The sequence below is a fragment of the Taeniopygia guttata genome, chromosome 4 (genome assembly GCF_048771995.1).
Source record: "Taeniopygia guttata chromosome 4, bTaeGut7.mat, whole genome shotgun sequence".
NCBI classification, from domain to species: Eukaryota; Metazoa; Chordata; class Aves; order Passeriformes; family Estrildidae; genus Taeniopygia; species Taeniopygia guttata.
The window spans coordinates 51,226,580-51,253,476 of NC_133028.1; the positions used below are offsets into that span (position 1 = coordinate 51,226,580).

Below are 26,897 nucleotides of genomic sequence, written 5' to 3' on the forward strand. Positions count from 1 at the left end.
GAATAGCTCACTGAAATGTAGCCAGGATGCTCTGGGTTATTTCATCCTTTGAATTTAAAATAGTCTTGTAAAAGTCTTCTGCCTCTGGTAGGTGAATAGAGCTTCATAATGAAGCTCAACAAAAATGAAGAGAGAACTATTACAGATTCCAGTCTGCACATACAACACACAGTGACAGTGTGTTTTTACTTGTTTCAACAATAGAACAAAAACTGAAGATTATTGAGCTTCTTACCCATGCCTTTAAAGAAAGCATGAAGCAGCCATCTCTCATTTCCTCTAGCAAACCACTGAGGAATCCTGTAATATTAGGATTTTGTTCCAAAGAGGAATAAAACCTCTGTTACCAGCATAGTGGGCAACCAGCATAGTAGTGTTCATGGGTACTCCATGAATGGCCCTCACAGCCCATGAGGGTAATTCAGGCCCAAAGGTGAGATCATTGTGAGATTCACTCAGATCATGACTGATTTCTGTAGAGAGAAACCCAATCCCTGAAGCATCTCCAGGTTCACTAACTCAGCCATTCAACTACGGACCATCTTGTGGCCAGGTCACTAAATAGCTCATATCTCATTTACAACAGACTTCTGACACCTTCAGGCATCTCTGCACAATCTCAAAAAAGAAAAATCAACAATAATCAACAAATCACCCCAAACCCCCACACTGAAGCTAAAAAAAAAAAAAAAAAAAAGACATCATACTTTTATTAAAAAAAAAGGTATTCTCTGGGTGGTCTATACAACAAAGAGAGATTCCAATTAATAATTGAAAAGATGCTGTCTACCCAAATGACAGACCTCTGAAGTCAGAAAACGTAATAAAATCCCTGGTAATCTTTATGCCACACCATCAATCAGCATCTTACAGCTTCCCCAGGTGCAAACAAAATCCTATGACATGCCTGTTTTGCTTTGGAAACAACTTGGTGTTATGAACAATATTCATTAAAAGGGTGAGTGGCATCAGAGCTACAAAAGGGTGCTTCCAATACATTTCTGCTATTAATAGCATACTGATATATATTTACATAAGATCGTCTCTTCCTTCTAATTATTTCCTAAGGTAGACTTCAGCTATGAAATCAAAGGAGATTTTTTTTGTCTAAAACTTTGTCAGGCTTATGGCCTATGAAGCCAAATTTTGTTTGGCCCGTGGAGCACTGGAAATTTTACTTCAAGGAAAACTTTATGCTCACAGACCGCAAAGAAACAACAGAACTAAAGTCCAAGCATTCTCTGAAACACTTATAGTCTTTCTTTTTCTTCAACATCTGACTAATTTTATCAAAACATTCAATTATTGAAACAGTTCTACCTGTCTGAACGCTGTTCCACCTACAGGGGACAAGCACAGACTGGCTTCCCATGGCAGTGGGTGACTCTGTGTGTTCCTAAGGCGCAAATGTTAAATGGAGCTCCTCTGGCACCTCGGATATTGTACCTCCTCCCACCCTGTTAATCCCTGGGCAGTTACCATTCACACTGCTGCATTGTCCTCCCTGTACTTTCCAGTTTTAGGGAACTCTGAGTCTTCAATGCCTCTTTTGCACACTGCTTTTATTTCTGGCTACCCCAATATTTTTGGGGAGAGGTAATGGCTTTGCTTCTTTGGAACTTAAGCAGTGCATCTCAGAACCCTTCATCAAGACAGCACAAAGCTGACTTCCCCATGACCATTTCTGTCCACCAGCTTCTCTACCAGTGTGGACTTTCTAAGCTTTCTTTGAGCTGTTCTGGAACATAACAATCAAAAATTCTCCACCTGGCTTTCCCTCTCACCTGCTTACTCAGTATCTCTGATGTAAAAAAAAATTTAAAAAATTCACATTATGCAAGAGCATAGGCATAGATTTTCAGAGCACTGCAGAATCAAGTACAGTTTAATTAATCTCTTTAAATCTTTCTCCTTTTCCTTAAATCTTAAAAAAAACCCAACTATTTAGAACATTTGACTCCTATTAATACTAGAGCACGCAGTAGGATTTAGTAGTGAAACACCTACCGACATACTAAAAATGAGTGCAGTACTACAGAAACTCCAAACTGATGGGTGATTTCTATGCAAGTTAAATAATTATTCATCACTTGGTGAGACAGAAAGTTATATCAAACATGAAGCACAACCAGTCACTTAGAAAAATGCAGGATTATGACACACCCACAAAAGCTTGCCTTAAGCATACGTGCTACCAAAAACCTAACTTGAAAGAGTGTTGGGGCTTCTGTCTCTACTGTTCATTTTGAGGTTTTTTTCCCTTCTAATTCTAGCTAACTCAGAGAAGTAAAGCAATGCTAGAATTAAACTGATGTGAATTTTAAGAAGTCTTTACCTTGCCCTCATTAGCACTCACTGTTTGCCAGGAAAGTACAGCAACGACAGTGCATTGCCATCTTGAGGCTTCCTGCAGAACTGCTCAGCCCAACCAAAATACACCAACTTGTTACCAACCACAGCAGTCAGTCAGTCAGAAGTGCCAAAGCCATTATAAAACATGCAGCATTAATACTGTAATTTTTTTCTTTATTTTTGTGCCAGAGTTTCTATAGTTCCATTTTGGGACTGGATATAATTCTAAAGAGGGAAAACCCTTACATAGAACAAAACCAAACAAATAGAGCTATTTATCACAAATGATCCTGTCATCAAGACTACTCATCTCATAATATCAAGAAAAATCTGAAGCTACAGCTTAATTAATAATGCAGATTTCCCAGATCCTTTGAAATTACTACACAAGTTTAATTCAGCACCAAAGACTGATTCATCTTAAAAAATTACCCCAAGTAACTACTGCATGTAATTCTATGCCAACCTAAGTACACAGTTACACATACAAATGTATCTGTATTATCTAATAACATAGGAGTGCTCATAAAGAAAACAGAATGCTTTTCAGATATAAGACATTCTGGTGTGGGTTCAAAGGGTTAAAAATCACCAAAGTTCTTTCAAAGGTAGTGGCTATGTGATTTGTCCTTGTAAGAACTTTTACAGAGATCTCTGTAACTCAAACCTATGCAATAATCTGGCACCCTGCTCAAATAAAACCTACAGATGTCAAATACATAAACACTCTAATGCTTCAGCTTTTTTTTTTTTTTTTCAATTAATTAGTACTTCTGAAAAGATCTCTTGGAAAACACATGTATATGGATAATATCAACCTATGTTGATATTCCTACCTGAAATAGCATGGGAATCATGGGAAGCACCAAGATGAAACTGTGGGTTCTATATACATATAATTGATTGGTAAAAATGTTTTTAATAGAGGTGTGAGGCAACTGATTTTGCTTGTTTGCGAGACCAATTACATCTATGAGGCTACTTACAAAGAGCTACTGGTTTACTAAAATGGCTAAATTGGTTTTTCTTCTTCTTTTTTCCAAGCAAACTGGCCTGTTCTCAAAACCCACAAACAGCCATTTGAAGCCTGTCTTTTCTACGCCCAAGGTGAAGTTTGTTTTCCTGAGCCATCCAAAGGCCTTTAGGTGAACAAGAAAAAGCCTCTCTGGAAGTTACCTGCTTGGTTTGGAGGCTGCCAGCCCTTGGCAGAACCCAGAGGTGCCGTTGGCTTGAGGACCGCGGCAGGTGCGGTGTTGGCAGGAGCAGGTCTCACATCCATGTTGTCCTGGCAGGCAGGGACGCTCCTCACCGGAGCAGGCTGGGCAGCTTCCAGGGAATCACTGTTCAGAAATGAGGGAAAAGTAAATAAACGCCTCTTGCTAGAACAGGAGAACTTGTGAAATGGAGATATGGAGTGACATTCCCTCACCCTAGTGCAACAATGCAGCACCCACTAGTCTGTCATCACCAACAATGCTGTGGTAGTTACACACTGAAGCTGCTTTCTAAGAACTGGACACTTGAGTAAGGTCTGCCAAAAGTCAATATAGTCAACTAAACCCCTTCACAAATTTTCATTTTAAAAGAGTTATAAGTTTCTTTAGTCCTTAAAAAACATGCACAATATTTTATATTGCCTCTTTAGAGCACTTTGCAGCTGCTTTTATATTTTAAGGGTTGGCAGAACTCTTTTAGCTCTTTAAAAACACACATGATGAAAACTGAACTTAATCACAATCCACGAGGAGTGCAAGTAGCCACTAATTACACCAATAGCAAGAAAATTTTTAATTTCTCTCTTGCCTTTGGGAAGCTGAAAATAAATATTTTTATTTAAAACAGTCAAAGTAGAGGAGTAATTACTAATAAAGGTCATTTGCAAAACAAATTGTACATCAAAACCAGGAAATTAACAACATTGTGAAATACAACCACATATATATGTGAAATACCATTCCAAAACATATTTTGCACAATTTAGAAACCCATCGATAACACACTAGAAGCCTTGTATTCTTTCCTCTATTAAAGAAAAACAAATTTACAGCACATGTGCACCATGTGTGTTTTCACCAGGGTCATTCCCAGAATTACAGATTGTGCCAAGTTTGTAAAGTAAAAATCCACAAGCTATTTTTACTTTACAAATGTTGCACATGCACAGTATTGCCTTACCCGTATGACATGCAACAACTTGAACACACCATGAAGGCAAAACTCAGGCTCACGACCTTGATTTTTTTTTTTTTTTGTTGTCTCTAGATTTACAGGGTAAATAATTAATGCATTCAGAATCTTCTTCCAGGTAAGGGATAAAAAAGTTATTCACAGTTTGGAGAATAAATCTGAATGCTCAGTTTAATGAGTAACAGCTATGGCAATTGCAGGGCTTTGGTAACAATTCAGTAGTTGGGCTGAACCAGCACTGGTGGATTTGCTGTATGCAGTGGGCACAAGCCCAGAGAAGCACAAAGTGAGACTTTGCATTCCATTATCTTCAGATGTTGAAAAGATATTTAATGACATTTGTGTAGCTCAAATGGAGACATTGAAGATGCACATTAGACTCTTTGAGACTCATGTTCCAAGTCTTTATTACAGGTAGATTTTGAGGCAGTGGAGTTACAGGGCATAAAAGTGCTAATGCAGACTGAAAGAGAAAGGAGAGGTAAGTACCCTCTGATGTGAAGTAGCAGCAGTGGTTGACAATGACACAGTAGTTTATGATTGGCTTTCACAATGAAAAAAGTGCATGTCTGCAACTTCATTATTGCAGAACCATCCTTCTGCTCTGTTGAATATATTTGACATGCAACCCATCAAACGTATTCCAGGTCAGAGTCCCACTGCAACTTTCACAATTCCTTGTTAACACTGTTGGTGCTAAAAAAAGAAAGTTTCCTTCTTCTCCATCCAAGAGGCTCATTACTGCTTGTCAAGTAACTTTTCAAGTCTAGCACCTCTTTGCTGCCTTTGTCTGGAACACGTTAGTCATAAATAATACCAAACATCAGCCAGAAATAAGAAAATCCTGCTGACTCAGCAGCTATATTTTACAGCAGAGGCTACTCGACAAGCAAAAATGGATTTCAGACAAGCAGAAAAGGTTCCCTCCAGGGAGAAGATGGCAAGGAAGCAGACTCTGAGGGGGGCCCACAAGGCTCATTGCAATGCTGATTGGGAAACTACCATTGCCATTTTTGTGGTTGAATTCTAAGGCTTGTGAATGACATGGCATGCCAGTTCCTGAAGCAACAGAATGTTGGTGACACTAAGGCTTTCATCTAGAAATTAGGTGAAATCCTAATCATCCCAAACTAAAAGATAATTATAAACCCAGGTATGAGCTACCTCTGATAGTTTTTTATCACCTCTGGAAGTTTATATGCCAGGAACCTCAAGCAAGAAGCTTGCTAAGGGAAAAGCCTGAAGCCATCACTTAGACAGAGAGGATGCTACTGGCCTCAGGGCAAAACTTCTGATAGCCTTGGACACCTTTTCTATTGCGTGTCTGATTCTTCAAAGCAAAAATTGAAGAAACTCAAGCCACTAGCTCAGCCTGTTAATTTAAACAGGCGGGCTGCTACTGCAGCTTGGCAAGTCTCTACTGTGCCATACTGCCTACCTATGGCAGGCTGCATGAAATGCACCATTTTTCTGAAATTACAGCTTCCAATCAGTTGGCTGCAAGTGCACATACAGTGTTCTTTGCAGAAAGACAGATCCATCTTTGTCTCGCTTTCAAAGATGCACTGCATGCTCAGCAGCATCTCCCTCATAAGAGGTTCAACCTTTTAAACACTGAACTTAAAATTCATGCTGCAAAGTTAATTCCTCAACACTTTACTTCATGTTTTTCTACACTGAGAAACACTCAAACTCTAGTTATTGTTATCCAGCTTTACAAATATAGTGATAGATTTTCCAGAAGTGCACTTATCTTCTACAAGTGACTGTACAATGCCCACAATTACTCCCACTACTATTTCGCAACTCAATAGGGTATTGAACAGCGATCACCCAAGTTTCACCATTTAGAAAATACAGTATTTAAAGGGGCAAAAAATATATTTAAGAAAATAAATATATTATGGAAGAGAGCTCCCACCTGCTTTTCAGTGTCACCACTGGGAAGCTGGGGGAGGAACGATAAACCTTATGTATTTACCAAGCTCTGTGTAAGTACTTTCTCAGACTTCCAAGCTGACACTCATAGGTCAGCTTCAGGTCAAGAATATTTCCATGTCAGAGCACTTGTAATATTATTAATGACACACCTACCTTCTGCCTCTAGCATTCACATTTTAACTCTGGTCCACAACCTTTGAACTCCTCCTTCTCCACCTGATGAATACTTACAGTAAGAATCAAAGTTTTCCAAGATAAAAACTAATGCAAACACAATGCTCATCCCTGCAAGCTAACATTTCCTGCAAACTGTGAATGCTCTGCTTTGGGCAAGGGGTTTTAACACTGCAAGAACCAAGGAACGGTGAAACATGAGTCTGTCAGACTCAGCCTTGTGTCCTGAAAACCCATGAGAAGTTAGATTAATAAGCTAGGGGAAGATTAATCAAAATAATTCTGGAAGTGTGTTGCAAGGGAAACAGATTGCAAAAACAGCCCAAGAAAAATGTTTGGCAAAAAAGCAAGCCAAAGACACCTCTCTATTTTTTACATATGCTAGCTTATACTTAACAGACACGCCTGAAATTCCATGGAGAACAGCTCCTACTACACAGTGCAGCCTTATTTTATCTAAGTAAGTGTGTGCATGGAAAACAAACACATTTCTGGGGAGCTTGAGGGGGACACACGAGGTTCCAGTGCAAACTTTATTCAGAGCTCACAAAAGGCTCCTCAGACTTATCCTTTCTCCTGGTCAACAAAAGCACTGTGGAAACTGGGGGAAAAAAAACTAGAAAAAGCAAGTAGTAATTCCTCCTCCTGTGAGGGAGGAAGTGGGTCCAAATCACACTTAATATAAGCACCAGTTTTTCAGAGACCAGGCTAAATGCATTTCAGAGGCATTTTAAGAAATTTGCACTGGAAATTCCTTCTGAATGTATTTAGTGGTTTTGATGCTTCTTCCTCCCTTAAAAACCCCAAACCCACAAAAAAACAACTAACCAAACCCCAAGAAAAAACAAACAAAACAAACAAACAAAAAACAGAGAAGAAAAACACATGGTCTGGAGCTATAGATGCCTAAACCTCCCTCCATCCTTCCAAGGCAACTCCTATATAATGCTGTCCAGAATTTCTTCCACGCAAACTTGAAAGAAGCTAATAATGGAGATGCTGTTATCAGCCGAAGGAGGACCTACTAAATAACTGAAAAGGAATTGAGCTTGCTGTCATGTATCTTCTAAGAACATTAAGGTGATAACAAGGACCAAGTCACTTGGACTTTCCCAAGCAGGTTGAAGGGATTTGGCTGGACTTTCTCCTCATGCAAGCCCAAGGTATTGGTTATCCATCTGTAGAAATTATCAGTTGAGCCCAGAGCTCAGTATTTTACTAATAGTTCTGTGGCTATAAATGATGGTTTAAGTAGCTTGTTAAACTAACATGCTCTGTTGTCCAGAACAACTGTAGAAGGCACAAGTCCCCTGTGGTGTGAGGAAATCTGCTGACAGGACAGGCAATGTAGTATCTAAGGGACAGTTTGTAAATGCTTTCTCCAGATAGCCAGGAATGCTGTGACTTGGATGTCAGGTTTCAGTTGTTTGTCATACAAACCACGTGTTATATTTTGTCCAGTATCAAAATACACAATAGCTGAAAAAAATATTTATAGGAAACCAGAAAAAGGCAAGTATGAGAATGATGACAAAACTCCATGAACAAGGGAAATACAGATGGCTTTTTGCAAGGGCTTTCTGGTGTAACAGTAGAGAAACAGAAGACAAGAAGCACCGAGTGCTGACCTTGTCTCTCCAACAAGCCCATGGTGTCAGTGTTTACATTTTGTCTTAACCTAACAGTGCTCCAATATCTTGCTAGAAAGAAGAAAAGCAAAATAAAGTAATAGAAAAAAAGAGAAGAGAAAATCATCTGGGTGGAGGTATTTCTGCATCAAATTACAGGGAGGAAGTATGTAACCCCTCTGTAAGCAGTGCTCTATACACAGAAATAACTCAAAGCACCTTTCAGAGTAAGTATTCTCTCAGAGTTAACACCAGTGCTCATCTCACAAGGTGAGACTACCATTTTTTTAAAGGAATTGAATGTAGCATAGTATCAGGAAGATAAACCAAAATCCATGCCAAAAACAAAAGGACTGTCAACACCCATTCTTGCTAGTGTTTCCCAAAATTTCCCAGTGTTTCTGCCTTGAGATTTAATTTTAAGGCAGAGCTCCAATTCTAGGTCATGCAAGACATTAAATACATCATTTCCTCTGCTGCATATGTGTTGTCTGTTAGAAAACACACGAGCCCCATAAACTCAAGGCCATCCCTGTTGCCATTAGGATGAAACACATAACCTTAGTGCAAGACTGCATAGCTGTTACATACCCCAAAAAAAGCCCATTACAGAGGAGTCTGGTGGGGAAGAAAATGTGTGGATGCTCACCACCACTTCAGGCCAGTTACTAAGTCAGAAAAAGTTCAAGCACTTTGGCAGCTACCCAGTAGAAAGCAGTTTAACCCAGCCAGTTTTTTTGAGCAGAGTCAGTGAAATGAGAGGGATAAAAGGAAAATTATTCTGGAGGAACCTTACTGCAGAAGAGAATCAACACCCTGCTTTTGTTATAGCTACAACCTTCCTGAGTTTGTCCCCAGAGATAATGCAAAGAAGCCTAAGCTACCTTGGTAAAATAGACTCACCACCTTTTCATTAAAGTTATAAAATATATAAAAGAGCCAAAAAACTCCAAAGCAGTTTATTTACTTGGCTTTTTTGGCTGAGCCAAACAGAACTAGTTCTATTTGAACTAATTAGTCTACTGCATTCTGTTGTATACTTTTCTCTTAGTTATGGGACGTAAAATTTCAGCTCTCCTTTCTTATCAACTATTTTATTGTGGAATGAAGTGAGCTGACATTTAAAGCAACTTTTCAGCATTACATTTGTTTACATATCACAGTATGTCACCAGATAGATTGTAATGCAAAGACATTTTAATACCTAGTTTCACACTCAATGGGTACGTTTCTCTCAAATCTATTTTTTTTCTGACATAATTGATTAGTTTTGCTTGATCTTTGCTGAAATTCAATAACAATATGTAGTTACTGACACTACATTTATCTTCTTTTATCTCCTTTTCCTACATGTTTCTCCAGCCATAAAGCAAGGGCTGTGGTCCTTTATTCAACAGGACAAGACAGCACAAAGCTTCATTTCTTTGGCTCCATCTACTGGTAACCTCTCCTTCCTTACCAGTGCAGCAGCTCAGGACTGCTGATATGGACGGTAATATGGAAACCAGAAATCATTACCCTAATTTGTTATATGCTGTCTTCAGGATAATGTCAGTTATTCCTGGAAAAATCCTTTTGACAATGCAGTTTTATGCAGAGTGTTCTCAGACTAACTGTACTGCTGAATCATGTGTCCCAAATTTTAGGTCATATCCTGTTTGGGATGTCCTTAGAGCCTGGAAATCATCTGCTTTCTTTATCACCTTTTGCACAGCCTTGTGGCAGTAACCTGAATAACCGGGATATCCTATCCTATAGTCGCTGCCTATTGCAACGACTTAAGAGAAAATTCACTTTTCCCAAGTTTAAAGGTTACCTTTAAAACCCCCTAAAAATCCATGGATGTTTATTTCAAGCCATTCAACCTCAATCTTACTATATCAAATACTGATCCAGTCTTTTGGGCAGGCTTATATGGTCTCTGTACTCCCAGTGTACCTTCTGGCTCCCTGGCACATCTCTCTCCAGCTCTGTCAGTTGGAAGAGAAAAACAGATTAAGCCCCTCCATAACTGGACTTCAGCTGTGGAAGAATGAAACCAGCTCTCCATTGTTTCCTGCCTTTTCCAACACTCAGCCCCATGTACTTGTAAGGGACAGCAACTGAATGGAGACACTCTGGGAATCCCAATACCGAATGCGTCTCCAAAAAGAAATCTTCAACACAGTGAGCAAACAGTGGACAAACAGAAAGCCGGTTACAGATTCGGGAAGGAGAAAATTTCCATTAATGTAATAATCTATCTTCACTTGCCAAAAACAATGCACACTAGTGAGTGAAGGAAAAAAACAAGAGAATTTGTTTTCACTCTACTAAAGCATCACCAAACAAACACCACAGTTAAAAAAATAAAGTATTGCTGATGGCATGGCTTGGGCTTTACCTGTAATGCACAGACAGGTATCAGAACTCCTCAAGAAGTTTTCTCTTTCAATTTGTACATAAAAGTTTTCCTAGCAAGATCATTCAGTGGCAAAAATTAAATTGGTATTTTAAGTTGTATTATATCACCACAATTCTGTTAATGTTCCTTTTTTATCTTTTTCAAGTGGATATGCTACAAATGATAAATTTTCATACAAATGAAGGTGATTTCTGTCTTATAAACTACTATTTCCCCTTCCTGAGGTTAGGGCTGCTTTAACCTTCTCTAGAGACTGAGGTGACCTTGGAAGCCATGAAACAGAAGAAAAAGAACTCATAGTTGTTACTCAACACAAGTTTCTACATCAAGTGGATCTCAGCTCTACTGATCTCTAGAAGGGCCTTATCTCTAGAAGGGTCTTACCTGTGAAAATATAAATAGGTACAAGAAAACTCACAAATGATTTCTTCCTTAGCACAATTTAATACACACTACCCTGTAAAATAACCAAGCAGACTCCTGAAGTCATAAAAGCAGCTTTCTGCTGAAGCAGGCATTAACATCGCTGTGGTCAGGAAAGGAGAACAAACAGTCCTGTGCACTGAACAGAATCAGCGCTGGAACAAAGGGCCTAGATAGCAAATAATTTTAAAAACAGTCATTTGCTGGCCTGCATGCCAGTTATTTGATTTTATACATTCAAAGTGAGCTTCAAAAAAATAAGTTAATGTGACGCTTAGTTGCTCAAGAACTGTAGAAAATAATTCACCCACTGAGAAGTTTCAAGCCAGAATGTCTTGTTTCTTCTTCAGCTGCTTCTATAGAGTGACACTGCCTTCCCTCAGAGGCTCAGGACACAGCACAAGCACCACCATGCATATTAGAGGACACTTGAAGCCAGTGAGGAGAGGAAACCTGTGCTTTAGTATGGTGGACTTGGCACAAACACCATTAGCAGGCCCAGGGTGCACACATTAGTCCAGGTGTGCAAAGAGCTGAGACCAGCAGGGTTTAGAGCCGGTGACCTCATGTCAAAGAGCCGGACAGGCAAAAGCATGCAGACAACAGAAATGTGCTTTGAAGGAGTAGCCAGCTCCCTGCTAGTCCTAAGTGCCAACCACACACTACACCTGGACAATACCTCTTGCTCTTTGGCAACTCCAGAGCACTTGTGGACTTCCTGGAGGGCGCAGTGGCCGGCAGAGGAGGCTTTGCGACAGGCGTGATGAGCAGGGCATCCAGCAGCGAGCAGTAGGCACTAGGCTCGTAGAGTCTAGCAAGTGTGTAAAAAGACCCCAGAAACAAATGAGGTGACCACGCAAAGTTCAGGATGGCTGGGACCACTGACAACCCAAAATCCCTTATGAAAAGCCAATCTGGAGAAATTGGACACAGGAAAAATGATGCAAGAATTATGCCTAAACAAGCAGCCCACAAAGTGGAGGCTGCACAATTCAGGGGAGGCACAAGGCAACCCACTAAGGTGCGAGAAGCATATCTTTCATATGTTTTTACCACTAATAAAGTAAAATAAAAAGTAACGAGAAAGCTTTTTAATCTTTTTTAGTTTTCTGATCTTGTGTATGCTTTCTAATGTACGTAATTTATTCACACCTAAGAACATCTAGGCAATTTAGAAATACAAAAATATGGATATTGTTGCCTATTAAAAAGTATTTTACTGATATGAATGGATGATTGAATAACTTATCAAAATGTTTGCTCTAAGCAAGCCTTTATAAAAAGCAAAGCAGTAAAGATTTAGATGGAACTCAGCAAGCTATTGTTTTCAAGCATCAAAAAGTTCCTCAAAGTTACAGATTATTCTTTGTCACTCACGTAACACAAGTATTATTTACAGTTAATTTACTAACTGAACTGTAAAACAGGTATCATGAGGAACAAAATGGTAGAATTACTCACCAAGGCTCAGAGCAGCTAAGCTATAAATAGGGCATGGGAGCTATGGACAAATTCTAATGACTTGCCCACTATTGTGACAGAACCGATTGAGTTCACAACCCTGCCAGGGACCAATTATTCTTGTGTGAACTGGAACCTCCTTAAACCAACCTATAAAACATTCCTTTTGAAGTTGATGTCTACCTGGCCCGGACAGCAATAGCAGCAGACACTGCAGCAGCAGCCATGCTCTTAATTTTTGATCTCTGCTCAACAGGAGAAAGAGCTGGAGGAGGAGAGGGTCCAAGGATTGGCAGATTTCCCGAAGGATCTTCCAGCACTACTTTTGCAGCGCAGAAGCTTTGAGCCAATGCAGGAGAAAAGAGAGAAAGTAGGAAAAATTGACAGAGATACAGTACAACGCCAGACCACATTAACCACTGGAGAGCTGTGGAAGTTTCCAGCTCACAGAGACATCAGGCAATGTGTGAGAGACTTGAATATTAATATAGAGAACAGCAATTTCGATTTCACCCACAAATAAAACTATTCCCTCATCAAATGAGCATTTAGCATCTATCAGCCTTTAAATTCCTCATCGTAGACTCTGCCTTGCATGCCTGGGTCATTCCCACAGAACCAGGGTCCAGAACTCTCCACATGGATCCATCTAAGTCTCCATGGTGTGGACAGAATTGGCCCTGAAGATCATTTATCTTGTCCTCTTTTTCATAATAAACAGTAAAGTTAGAAAACTGGAATATTTAGTGATATAACTTCTGCAGGTCCACTTTTAGCAACGCTTACCAAATTCACCGTGTAAACCCTTTTCCATTTTCTCAATTTATTTTACAAGTGGAAATTATTTTGAACAGACAAAAAAAAGTGAGAAAACCAGACTGGCTCCAAAATAACTCCTACAATTTCTAACGCTTACAATTTATAACCTCTAATTTGTGTTATTTTAAAATTTCAAGATTATCCACCAAATTGCTGTGTATTTTTTAAAATAACTACAAAGATGGACAAAACACTCTAAATACCTACAGAACTATATACCATTTCCCAGATTTAAATGCAAAAACACTGCCTGAATATCTTGCTTACACCTAACAGTCTGTTGTAGATGTATCCTAAAAAAATTTACCTTTTATGACTTACAGATGATTTAGACTGAAAGCTTGAGATTTTATTGAAGGAATTTGTTTCACAAGTAGGCAGAGATGCTTCATTCCTGCCCAAAAGCAGCAACAGAAGAGGAGTCATTAACCAAACACTTATTACACCTCTGGCAATACTACTAAAGCTCTTGTAAATTTTTTTCCTAGAGCCATCCTTACCCATAAACAAACAAAACAGGTATGGTTTTTTTCAGGTATCCTGTAGAATTATTTAATGAGGGAAGCACTTTCTCTCCCTGTTCATAAAGACTTATATTCTGGATGTCCCATCACTACACAAGTTAAAGCTTGTATTTTCCTCCAAAACCTTTAGGCTACTGGACAATTTAAAAACACACATTTTGTAGCAAGGGTGACTATATTCTCATGTCACCAACTTCTGCCAACAAAACCCAGCTGAATCTCCTACCCATGACTGCTTGTCCTCCTCCATCAAAAGGCTGCTTTAATTTTTAAATTATTTTTAGAACTTTTGCCTCAAAGCTACTTCAATTTCTAATTACTATATAAATTGCCAGAGCACTATGAGGGTCAGGAAACCTTTAAGCTGCTCCAGCATAATAGCATCATCATTAAAAAAATAATCAGGTGAAACTGTGTGGCTTTAAATCAAAAGAGGCAAGAGATTAGGAATTAGGAAGGAATTCTTCACTGTGAGGATGGTGAGGAACTGGAAAATGTTTCCCAGAGAAGCTGTAGACAACCCAACCCTGGAAATTTTCGCCACCAGGTTGGATGGGACCCTGAGCAATCTGGTCTAGTGTGAGGTGTCCCTGCCTATGGCAGGAGCATTTGAATTAAATGATCCTTAAGGTCCCTTCCAAACGAAACCATTCTGTGACTCAATGTGTGCAAAATTACAGTTTCTGACTGCACCTTTTGAACACAGCTGGCTCAGATGTACCTGGCAAGCGCAGGAGGCAGCCCGAGGGCTGTTCCCACATGCAGGGCTGGAGAAGGCAGCCCCCCAGCTGGGTCAGCAGGCAGGGGGAACTCGGTGGTCTGTGTGGCCACAGCACACGTCTTGGGGACAGGAGATGCTTCATCCGCCGGCAAAGAGCTTGCTGTTTCTGGAGCAGGCACGGCTATCTTCCTAGTTGATGTTAATTTCATAAGTAATTATAATGAGACAATGTACAGAGAAGAAATTTCTCACTTGACTAAAAATACAAAATAGTAATGGACAACTCTTTCTAGCTGGTATTCTTGCATCTTTTGTAAGAAAAGTGAGTAACAGACGAGGGCTCTTTTACCTCCTTCTGTAGGAACCAAATACTCATGCCCTGGGAATCCCACCATGATGAAAACAATTTTTGGAGGCATTTTTACAGCTGAAGCTCGAGTCCTTGTCTAACCACAAAACCAAACTATTTGGGTAGTTACTTAAAAGATAATAAACTTGAACAAGAGCACAATCAGTATACAAGAAACTACCTAGTGTCAGAAGATGACACTTCAGACACTGAGGCTACTTGGCTGCTGGCATTTAAAAACTGAATGATCAAAGGGAAGATGAGGTGCACACTTGCCTATGACTTCCAAAAGGTTCTCAAACAGAAGTTCTATATAATAAAAGAAAGCAGGACAAGTAGCATTCACCACAAGAGAGCAGTATTTCTCCCCCATATTTTACTTCCTCTTGCTTGTCATCACACCAAAACAACCATAAAAACTCTGGTTTTAGTTTTAGTACACTCAGTCTGAGACCTCCTCTTCTTCTAGACTGTAATTTCTGCAGAGAATGTTCCTGGCTGTCCACATATGAGAAAGTACAACAAAAATCAGGACTAATAACTATTATTACTTATTACTAAGTCTTGGTATTTATATCAGGAATAATTCCATTAAAAGAAAATATAAGAGTAGGTCTGCATGACTGTAAAAAGCATGTCTATAAAATACAATCTAAAGACCTGCTGGCATCGCATCTGTTTTATATTAGTTATACACTTTCTCTGGAAGTGCCAGATTCTGTGGTTTACATGGTCTAATGCTGGTGGGATTACTTCTTAAGATGACTTTTTGCAACTTTCTGGAAAGGCTGTAATTGCTCTTAAATATTTTACTGTTAAACTTACAGGAGGACATTGCATATATGAAATAGAGTAATAATACCCTATAACATACAGCAGTTGGTTATACAGACATACAACTATTTAAGACTTTCAATAAAGAGCTAAAACTACAATAAAAAAGCATTATGAAGTCTACCTTATAAGAATCTACAAATCAAATCCAGATTATTGATACTTTTCACAGCAAGCTTTCACCATCTTGGTGGTTAAGTAGCAGGTGGTACAATTTACAGAGCTTCAGCCAAGAAAAGATGGAGCTCATTTGGAAAATAAGGACCTATGCCAGTCCTTGACAACAAATGCAAGACTTCAGCAGCAAGAATGAGTCTATTCACCTTTGGATGGCCCAATACTGCTTTACTAAAAGCCTGAATGGCCCTCATGAATTGCTCCATGTAGATTTAAGTACCATTTTACTAGAAAACAGGTTTGAAGATCAGATTTGCTGTATTTCCCGCTCAAAAGAACATTATAAATGCAGCAGCATCTGCTCAGTAACAAAATATAAACATCAGCTGTAGCTGCTACATTGATGACCACTCAGTTCAGGGGAGAATCAAGACTACACAGCTGCATCAAATAATTTGCTCTCCTTCTCACACCCAATGCTTAACCTTCTCTCTACTGCACTGCAGAAGCTGCTCCAATTCCTGCTCTTCTTGAGCAGAAAATTCTTACCACCTACTTCTGTGTTTTTGGCTCATCCTGAACCACCATGAATATAGCTGCTTTTCAGATTTTGCATTTTAAAGCTGTTCTCTTCCTACATTAATGCTGCCAAATAACAAAATTCAGAGCCATAGGTCCAGAGAGAGATTAGATTTACATTTCCTTTGCCTTGACTCAGATGCAGAGCTAGGATTTAAAGACTCCTTGGTACTCAGAACACAGTAGTTGCAGTGGTCCTTAAAGGTCATCTGCTTCCAACCCTCCTGCTGTGGGCAGGGACAGCTTTCACTAACTAGACTTTGCTCAGGGCTCCATCCAACCTAGCCTTGAACACATCCATGGATGGGGCAGGTAAGTGTAATCATACTGAAGTTCTACTTCAGGTAGACACGACAACAAATTACTCAAGTAGTACTTATTTCACTGCCTTTTTCATACCAGGTTTTCTGCTTAAAAAATAAAATCACCAGGAGTATTGTCATACATCTTCTGTGCGTATTTTTCATCTTTATTGATCTAAGAGAATTTGCTGCTGAAAACATCACAACCATGTCATTACTGTATTGGCTCAAACCAAATGTCACCGTGAAGGTATCCACCTGCCCATCAGCCTCCATCCCATCCTGCCTAAGCTCATGTTAGCTCATGAACATACCTGCTTCTCCCAGACAACAAAAATGTCCTCAAAAGACACCAAAACAGAGTTTTATTTTGATATCAGATTTCTCCTGGTCTTTCAGCTAGTTGAGAATACTGCTTTAAAGGATTAAAACTGGTCAATTCCAAATCTTAGTATTAGTTTTTCAACTGCAGAAAGGTGTAAGGCAATAGTGTATTCTTGTATGCTTTATTCAAGCATGAATGTCTGTTTAGGGCCTGGCAAGACCAGGCACTGTTCTTTTAATTCTCATTTTTACAGGAACAAGTTTGTTTCATGTTATGACTTTGCGCTTGCTACGTGGAACTTCAAAACTCCCGCACAATGTAAAAGAAATAATGAGAAAATGTCACCTTCAGTAACAGTAACAATCAATTACCCTCCAAAATACTGTCGCTCTCTTCTGTCTTACTATTGCTGTCTACTCATAGATAGTCTCCAAATCACCAGCAATTTGCCAAGGTAAGTGCCAGGAAAACTGTCCAGGGTCAGTGACAGGAAATTTGCCAGATAATCTCCTAGTTTTCTGTGATTGCATCACAGCAGAAGACTGTACCACAAATTAAATAACCCACATTTTAGAAAATTACTTTTATATTTCTAAATCCACATTCACTTTTGACTTGTTGAAACCACTGAAAAGTTAATCCAAGTTATATGGTGGACAGCATACACACATTGTGTACTGCATCTTGTTTTAATTAGTATCCACAAGACTGTTCATGAATTTCCAAATTTTTATCTAATTTTTCTCCTTCCCTCCCTATGATTTCCAGGAAAATCCCTAGTCACAGCAGCTTAATGAAGTCTATTTTAAGTGAATGACAAACAACCCTCTCTCCTCCAAGACAGACAAATCCAGGCTAGAAGAGGATAGATTGTTAACTGAATCAAAACCCCTGTGAATGATTTACCTTGCAGGAACCGGTGCAACAATATGTTCAGAAAGTCTGAGAGAGGGGACACTGCCAGGGCAGGAATCTGCTATCGGCAAAAGAGCAGCTGCAGGTTCTGGTCTAGCATTGTTTTCACTCCATTCACAATTTAAAAAAAAAAAAACCCAAGTGAAGACACACAGAGAAAGAGATTTTTAATCTACATTAAAATAGTATGCAGAACAGGAAACAGTGTCCATGAAAGTGTTAGTAAACTGAGAAGAAAAAAGAACCCAAACACCAAAAAACCTCCAAAAAGACTGTGAAACTGATAGTAAAATACAATTAACAGGTTAAAATGATGCAAAAAACACTTAAGAAGTACCACACTTTCAGTGAAGGCTGAGAGTGTCCTGCTTCTTTAAAACTCAGAAAGCCAAGTAATATTGGACATTTACAAAGATGGAACACATTAATTTGGGATTATATTATGTGATAGAAAACAACTTTAGAAAATACTGAAAGTGACACAAGTGCTAGTGGAATTCACGCCAAAGATATGCTTTTTAATATATGCTTTATATATGCCCTTTGGCTACAACTTTTTGTGGGGTTAGTTTTGTGAAAATTACGCCATGTATTTCTCAGTATTTTTCATGTCTTTTCTGTGATTCAGTTGTAATAGGAAAAAAAAAATCTAGAAAATGTTGTCTTAAAGTGCTCTACTTGAAGAAAAGCACCTGCCAGACTGTAATACACAAAAAAAGTACACTACAAGGTAGAGAGCAATCACAACAATAAGTTTTGAGCAGACTAAATTAGCCACAGGGGCAGGCATTTCTGCCTTTTTTTTTTGTTTTTTCCTTATGCTAGTATGCAGAATTAATTCTCTTATTAAAGTAGGGAACCTTAAGTGCTGAAAATAATTGAACAGATTTTAGAATGACCAGGGAGCAGACCTCAAAAGTGGTAAAGGTGTGGATGGAAATTCTGGTGCAGATGGCATCTCCAAAGTCGAGGTAGCTATGGATTTTTTATTCAAATTAATACAGGTATCCTGGGTTCCTGCTTCATCAGGTAGACCTGCAGGTATGCTTTACATATATTTATGACATGAGGGAGAAAAAAGTAAATACATGATTTTATGGCAGATTGTTTCAAGACTGACCAAGAGTAGGACAAATATTTTCCAGTTGCTCTGGATTAACTAAACTACAAATCTGAAAAATCCTTATCCAGGACAATGATTTGACTCTACAATTTAAGGCTAAAACTAAATCCAAAACTGGTTGTTCAAAAGGAGATGGTTTAAAGTGAACATTTAAAAAAAATCACCTTGGAAATAGGGTACTGCAGAAATAGAAATAATCTAAACCAAAAACTTTATACAAAGACTGGACATTGCCTCCCTAAGTTTTAAGTAGTTAGTTCAAAAGCTGCAATCTACACATTTCAGAGAGGGCTTTCTATTTCTATATCCTGTCTTTCCATCTGCTGAAAAATCCCTAGTGGGTTACATTTTAAAAATACACAATAGTAAAAACCACACAGAACATCTGTCTTGGACAATGCCTGCCTGAAAAGTTAAATATTATTAAATTGGGATATTTTACTGAAGATCACTGATGAAAGAGAAGTCTCTATTTCATTGTCACAATGATATTTCTAGGAGATCTCTAAAACTTAAGCTTATTCATTTATATAAAAAAACACTCATATATAATATGTTTTCAAAGATCAGATGTATGCTGGGAATCAGACATGAGACAGGGCATGTTTGTCAGATACAAATGAGTCAGTGGTCCATTTTTGGGAACAGTAACAAAAAGTCCAAAATTTAACGCCAGTAAGTTCTGTGCAATGGGGATATTGGGTGAAGAGATGATATCTTTCCAGCAGTAAATGAAATTAATTTCACACATTCATAAAACACTTTTGGAATGAGTGGTGTTTTTGCAATGAATTTACAGAAAACAAATAATTTCGCTGTCGCTTTCAAACTACTTTCAGATCCTTGAAAGATAGACTCTATGACTATGTTTACTCAGAACAGAGGCTTCTATTATTTTGATTATTTAGAGAGTATTTATTCTTCTTTTTCTCACTACAGCAACTCACCCTTCTGAAGGATAAGAGCTGGTAAAATAGATAAACATAATGGTAAGTTTAATAACAACATAAAAATATTCTCATTACCTAGGGACATCTCCAGACCATAAAAATACCTGAGGGTCAAACCATTTTGCCCTTAAAAAGAAATGTTTACAGAGGATCTAAGTGATAACCTTCCTAATCTTTCCCAGTTTTCATTGCATTGATGGTCTCTGAAATGCTCACATTTCATTTTGTTCATAAAAAAAATTACATAATCCCAGCAGAACAATTTAAATACACTACTTCACATTCCCACTTTAATATGCAGTACTCTATCTAATTATTATATTGTGGTGTATGTGCACTCAGTAACACACTTGAGTTTAGTAACACAGTACTCACTGCCAAGTTACGTGTTGGGGGGGCATGGAAATTAAACCAATTGGCACTTCTCATCAAAACACTGATCAGTGAAATTATTGAAGTGAATGTTTTCCCCTATTGTCTCTAAGGAGTTAACCCAAAAAGGTGTGCAAGAGGTGATACCCCTTGGGCTACCATTACCAGGCAAATCTGTGCAGTGTTAGGCATTCACATTGGTGACTGTTGGTGTTAGATAACTTATCTATTACCTGAAGTCTCCATTTTCTGTTTGTCTTTTCCTAAAGATAAAATGACAAATAGCATAAGCTACTGCTGTACTGTATAGCAGCATAAGCCATCTGAAAAGAAAACTCAAAATGGGTCCAAAGGTCCTCTCAAATTCCAACCTTGTGCAGGGAAAAAAAAACAAACCCGCCAAGTCTTCTGCAGAAGCATCTGTTCACAGGACTAATTCCATCAGAGGAGTGTGTAGGTCAGCTGCAGAAACCCAAACTAATTGCAATGGTTCTCATTGAGCAGTTGTGAGAAACTGGGCTTTTACACATGCTTCACAATCACCTTTGTTCGAAGTTTCAAATGTTATCTGGTTCAACAAGTGCTGCAAAAGCTGAAAGCCAGCCTTACTTCATATAATTCTTACCCCTGAAAGGGTCAATCATTTTATTGATTCCTGCAAATCTCGTGTCAATTCCAACAACACAAACACATACCCCATTTTTAAGATGATCAGGAAGTAAAATACTGGGATAGTTTTAAACAATCCAGACTGTTTCTACTATGCAGCTGGGATTAAATTGTTCCTCTTCCTATAGGCTGTGAAGGTGCATTGAAATGTCAGCCCCATACATGAGAAGAATATTCAAGGAGTCTGAGAGACTCAAAAGAAAAACAGACAGAGCTAAGATAAAAGCAACTTTTATTAAAATACTCTCCAAACTTCAAAATGCATAAATTAATGGATGTGTAGCTACTATAATACATTATTTTACAGGAGAACCACAGGGCTGTGAAGCTTTCATAAACACAAGAAAGCCTATAAGCTTCACTCTGTAAATAAATAAATACTACTGCCTAACCTTGCCCCTGCTAGAAGATGTGTTGAAGCTCTTGCACAGCAACATTCTGCTCAATTGTTTTTTAAGTTTTCCAAAATATGAACATATTACTAGTCTAAAGAGCAGAATCTTTATATTGAGCTTTCACTTCAATTCAAAACATTGGGACTTTTTTATTATTTTTTCTTTGCTTAAAGCAGTCTGTCTTTTTGCTGTACTTCGTAAAACATTTACAACCACTCTAAAATTGAACTGCTGAAATCTAGTGAAATCCAAGGCAGTGTTCCTGGTAGGTATGATAATTTGAAATAAGTGCATACAATCTCCTCTTCATCTTCTTCCCCCAGCCCCAGAATCAAGGTAACACAGTTTCTTATTCATTTGTTCAAAATGTCCTGCTTTCTAATAGCCTACAGTAACTCAAACTCAGCAATGCAAATGACTTCTTTCAGGCAGAAAAATGAACTGCAACAGCCATCTCCTCCCCCACACTGGGAGATTCAGCCACCCAAGTTGTTAAGTTTTAAATATGTATTTTTTGTCAACTAATGATTAGCACAAAAACATTTCATCCCATTTTTACACATCAGTAGGAAAGTGTTAGAAAAGTATAGAAAAGGCTAGAATTTCTCTCGCAGAAAGGCTACTGAAATATGTTTTCTTTTTTCATTTTTTTCTTTTTCTTTTTTTTTTTTTTTTTTTTTTGCAAAGCAGATGGAAAAGAAGAAAGGAAGGAAGTGTTTGTATTTTGCTTTTGCAACCTGGGCAAAATCACTGGACATTAAGAACACGTGCTGAGACTTCATGGTGCCAGTCACGTAATTTTGTATATTTGGGGCTAAGGGCGTGGATGGGAACCTTTTCCCTGTGGAAAGAAGTGATAGAAGAAAAATAAGAAAGAAAGAAAGGTTGTCTTAAGCAGTTTCACAAGTAAGCATGCAAACTCCATGCACTATTTCTATCGCACTGTCTTCCTTTCTGTCAAAAACCTGGATCCAGTGTTAGTCAAAGTCAGTAAAGAAAGTCCCACTGACTTCACAAACCATTAGATTTAGCCACTGGTTGATGCTCATTTTGAACACTGCTTATCCCAAAGCAAGGAGACAGCTGACCCTCACTTGCAGCCAGAACAGCAATACTTCCCACCTATGTCTAGCAAACAGATCCACACTCACAAATCAAAAATGCCTGATGAGACTTGCAAAAGGAAAACACAAGCTGGCTTCGTACAGGCAACCAAACCAGTTCAAGTTGACAGAAAATCTCTACACAAACATTATTACTGGACTACACCAACAGCTTTTAAATGTCTTTGGAGAAAAAGATCTCGATTTTGACATGCTGAAGTAAAAGGCAAAAAGGGAAGGAACATTTTAAAAACAGCCAGATGTCACACAAGTGCACCAAACTTAAGAATTAAACAAGTCAAGAATAAAAACATGCAAAGTATTTAAGTAATAAAAATGTAAAACATCAACTCACTTAGTCTTCTTCCCAGCTTCATTTTCTGGTTCTTTCACTGAAGGAAAACAGAAAATTTTTATTTTCTAGGGCACTAAAGACACTGTACCACAACACTGAGATTCTCTGCTGTGCCAGTGCACTCACTACAACAGAAAATTACAACAAGGCTTGTCAGGATTCTTTGATTCTAAATCTGCCCCAAGGAACATGAGTTATGTCCATGAACTTCAAGAGCCCCTTTGCTAGTAGGACTGCTGAAAAGTGGTTCTGCTGGTCTCCGCCCTTCCCCTTGGCCCACTCTCCATGCTGGCATGGAGAAAGGTGATTTGAGAAGGTGAAGATGAATGCAAGTTAAGAGGTATTTCTTTTGGATGAATATCCAGTGGGTTTATATCAGGTGATAATCCAAGCATCAGTTTGCAGCCAGGCTATTTCCCACCAAGGTTCTAGAGGTCTGCACAAGGGATAATAAAAATTCCCAGTTCTGATTCTAGTTGCAGTAATTTTCTGAAAGCATTTGTCAACATGATAAATTCATCTTTACTGGAAACATTTTACTTGACATTCAAGTCCCATTCTCTGCCCTTACAAGGACTGATGAAGGGAATTGAACACAGGACGACAAAACAATCAGGTCCAAAGTAAGAATATTTATTACACACAGACAATAACCCTTATTTTGGGAAATGTTACCTCTGGCCTCTAGAAATTGCTGATTTAATCAAATCTCCCCCTTTTGGAGGAGGTCAAATTTCTTCAATGCCTTCTTTATTGCAGCTCTAGCTGAGAGAAGCTAAAGAATGAGAGCTCAAAACCCCTGATAGCACTTCTTGTGGCCTTCACACAAAAATACAAATTTCAGCCAGTGAATAATGGCTGACAGCATAACACAAAATTGAAATTTTAGCATAAAATTATATGACTGGGAATGATCTTCACCACATCACCTGTTCCACTCCACCAATATACGTAATCACACCATAGCATAAGCAGAGGGTAGAAACATAATCCAGGAATAAACAGTGAACTATGGGTTTATGTTCCTCATTGGTTACATCATTGCATATTGCATACTTTTCTATGGCTGACAAAGACTTTCCACATGCCAGAAAACACCTAATTTTTCTGAAGCATTAAATTTGATCTGGAATGTCGCCATTTTGGTGATACGGGGGGAAAAGAAAAAAAAAAAGTGTACCTTTCAATATCTTTGGGAGAAAAAATGGAGATTTTCGGATTTATCTAGAACATTTTAACTCAGCTCAATCAGGAATAACATCCAGCAACGTATATATCCCAAACTACTTAGTAATGGCAGGGGTTTACAGTAATATTTCCATTTATCTTCCCTGATGCCCAGCTTCAGAAACACAGTCTGTGTTTTTAAATTTGGGGAATTGCCCATTATCCCACCTGCACTGGGGTACTCACTGTGATCCGTGCCAGTGATTTGGGCGAGGATGCGGAAGGAGCGGGACTGGGTGGTGCCTGTGCGGGGGTGCCAGTCCTCGGTGTCCTCGATCAGCCGCTTCTTGCTGGCGTCGCTGTGGGTGGGCGTGTGGTAGAACTCCGTGTAGGTGTCCACGATGTGCTTCCGCGGGGGGCTGCGCCAGGGACAGACACAGCGGTGAGCGCAAGGCTTCGGGCAGCACCTCGCCCCGGCTACAAAGGCACGGGTGCAACCGCGACTTTTCACAGCATTTAAAGGCAGCACTTGAGGCCCAGCTAAACACAGGTACAGTTTTCTGAACCAAACACGCCTTTTGTAATCACTCTAACCCCACTGAAATATATCTCCTTGGTCCACTGATGGAACATTTGAAACAGTAAAAGGCAATCTACAGACATCTACACATTTAGACTTTTACCGTTTAGGTGGGTTTTTCCTTGGAGGTGACAGAGTAAGACAGCAAGAGAAAGTTTTCCCAGCATAAACAGGAAAAAGGAGAAAAAGAAAACAAGAAATAAAGTCAGAAAGCTGAAATGAAACAGAAATGTTGCTAATTATTTTACTGAATTAGTTTTGCAAGAAAGGGCACTAAAATCCAAATAATAGCCATATTCTTATTCTACCACTAAAACTACTGCAAAGAACTCACATACTTTTAATTAAACTCATGGTGATTTCCCTATAGGGATGAGAGGGAAATTTGTTTTGGTAAAGCAGGGTAGTCCACCTAGGTCAGATCAGGTGTCCCTTGACAAATTCTCCTTTTACCTCCCAAAGAGCACAGCAAAGATGTGTGCACACGCAAGGACCACCCGTACACACCAAGTGGTTTGCACTTGGCAAAGCCTAGATCAGAACCAGGCCACCTGAAAGCATAGATGGCCATGTTCTGAGGCATAATGAGGAGGTACCCTCTTAGAAAGAAAAGGAGTGGGGGTGATTGTTTCATCTGGAAACTTTCCCTACAGTAACCTACAGACTATTACCAATCCTTGCACTAGCAAGACTTTCAAGAGTACAGGATCTAAAAGCTTTAAGTAAGTGATGTAAAGAAGGTGTTAATTTGGGAAATTTGGAAAAAGGAAACAGAAGACTCAAACTATTTTAAAAATTACTCCTAAATTCTACATTTGTTACTCCAGAACGTTAATCTGTAAGACTCACTAAGTGAACATTTATTTTTACACAATTTACAGGAGGAAAACTGTGAAAAACTAGCTCCCAGGACATAACATTTCTAGCAAGTATTAAAAATCAAAATCCAACAAAACTTTAGAAGTCATTTTATTTTTAACACTACCTCCTCACTGTATTTTTATTGTTCAAAGTATTTCTGGGGAAGAAAGGTGGAAAATGAGTGAGAAATTATGTTAACTGTTAACAAGAATCAGGCCCATTAAATGGAACACATTAGTAAAAACTTAAGCTTAAAAATATTTAATACTTGAAAGAGTGTAAAAAGTACAGTACAGAATTATATCAAAAGAGTGAATTTATTGACACACAGTATTAGTGAAGAGCATGTATCACATATCAAAGTTCATAACAGAGAAAGAGATATAGAAACAACGGCAGTGACAATTTCAGGATGGAGAACAGAAAAATGGAATAAAGCATCTTAAACAGTTAATAGCAAAAATGAAATGTGAAAGTTGAAGCAGTAATTAAAGGTATGGAAATACACGAAAACATAATGATTTACATGCAGTTTACTGCATTCTAGCAAGTATCCCAGTGAAATAAGCAGTCTTTCACATTTGCTATATACCCAAGCGGTATAAAGAAAAAATCCTGCTGACTTCTCTTGTCCTACTGGTCTTTTTAAGGCTTAAGAGTCTACTAGTAATGACTCACTGAGGCAACAAGGTGGTGCCAGAGACAAAGGAAAACTCAGTGAGACAGGCTCTCTCTTGACTCAGCCTTGAAGCAAGGGGAGAAGAGAGAAGCCAATAAAACCTCAATCGTTTACCATCCTAATATGCATAAATCAGAGTATATAGACGTTTTCTTTTCCTGTATCAATTCAGAAACCAGCCCTTCATTCCACAGTTCTCAAAGGAGTTGTATCTTATACTGTATTTCACCATTTACTAGTTGTATTACCATCACCAATTGAACCGCAGTCACACCAAGAACTTATCAGTACACACGAACACCACACAAATGTTTTGTAGAATAAATATGAGCTGCAAAATGTAGCACGGTGAAAAGCAAAGTCACATCATGTCCAATGCACATAAAATAATGTATTACACTAGAAAAGCTGAAGCTGTTTTGCAAAATTTAAATATGCAGCTCTGTAAGAGCTGTAATTTTGCAAAATCAGAATACATGCTGGTTATTCCAATAGTAAAAAATAACCATCATTCAAATCCAGTGCTGTTGATACTAACTTTGTCGGTGCTGCTATCTGCAAGGGAAAAAAAAGTATTTGATGCGTTAA

At 38.6% G+C, this 26,897-nt stretch overlaps 1 protein-coding gene across 14 annotated transcripts in view; it reads right to left on the reverse strand.

Moving 5' to 3' along the window:
• PDLIM5 (PDZ and LIM domain 5) overlaps window positions 1-26,897 on the reverse strand; it is a 124,085-nt gene that overhangs the window by 24,238 nt on the left and 72,950 nt on the right. For 3 of the 14 annotated variants that reach the window (XM_072928575.1, XM_072928579.1, XM_072928576.1), the window contains exons 6-15: window positions 24,873-24,890; window positions 24,436-24,608; window positions 23,023-23,059; window positions 20,734-20,763; window positions 18,047-18,163; window positions 14,635-14,823; window positions 13,697-13,783; window positions 12,754-12,909; window positions 11,789-11,920; window positions 3,529-3,692 (exon numbers count right to left, since the gene is read on the reverse strand). In XM_072928575.1, the coding sequence (XP_072784676.1) occupies window positions 3,529-3,692; window positions 11,789-11,920; window positions 12,754-12,909; window positions 13,697-13,783; window positions 14,635-14,823; window positions 18,047-18,163; window positions 20,734-20,763; window positions 23,023-23,059; window positions 24,436-24,608; window positions 24,873-24,890 (1,103 nt within the window). The other 11 variants (XM_032748198.3, XM_032748200.3, XM_032748197.3 and 8 more) reach the window with 8 other exon arrangements.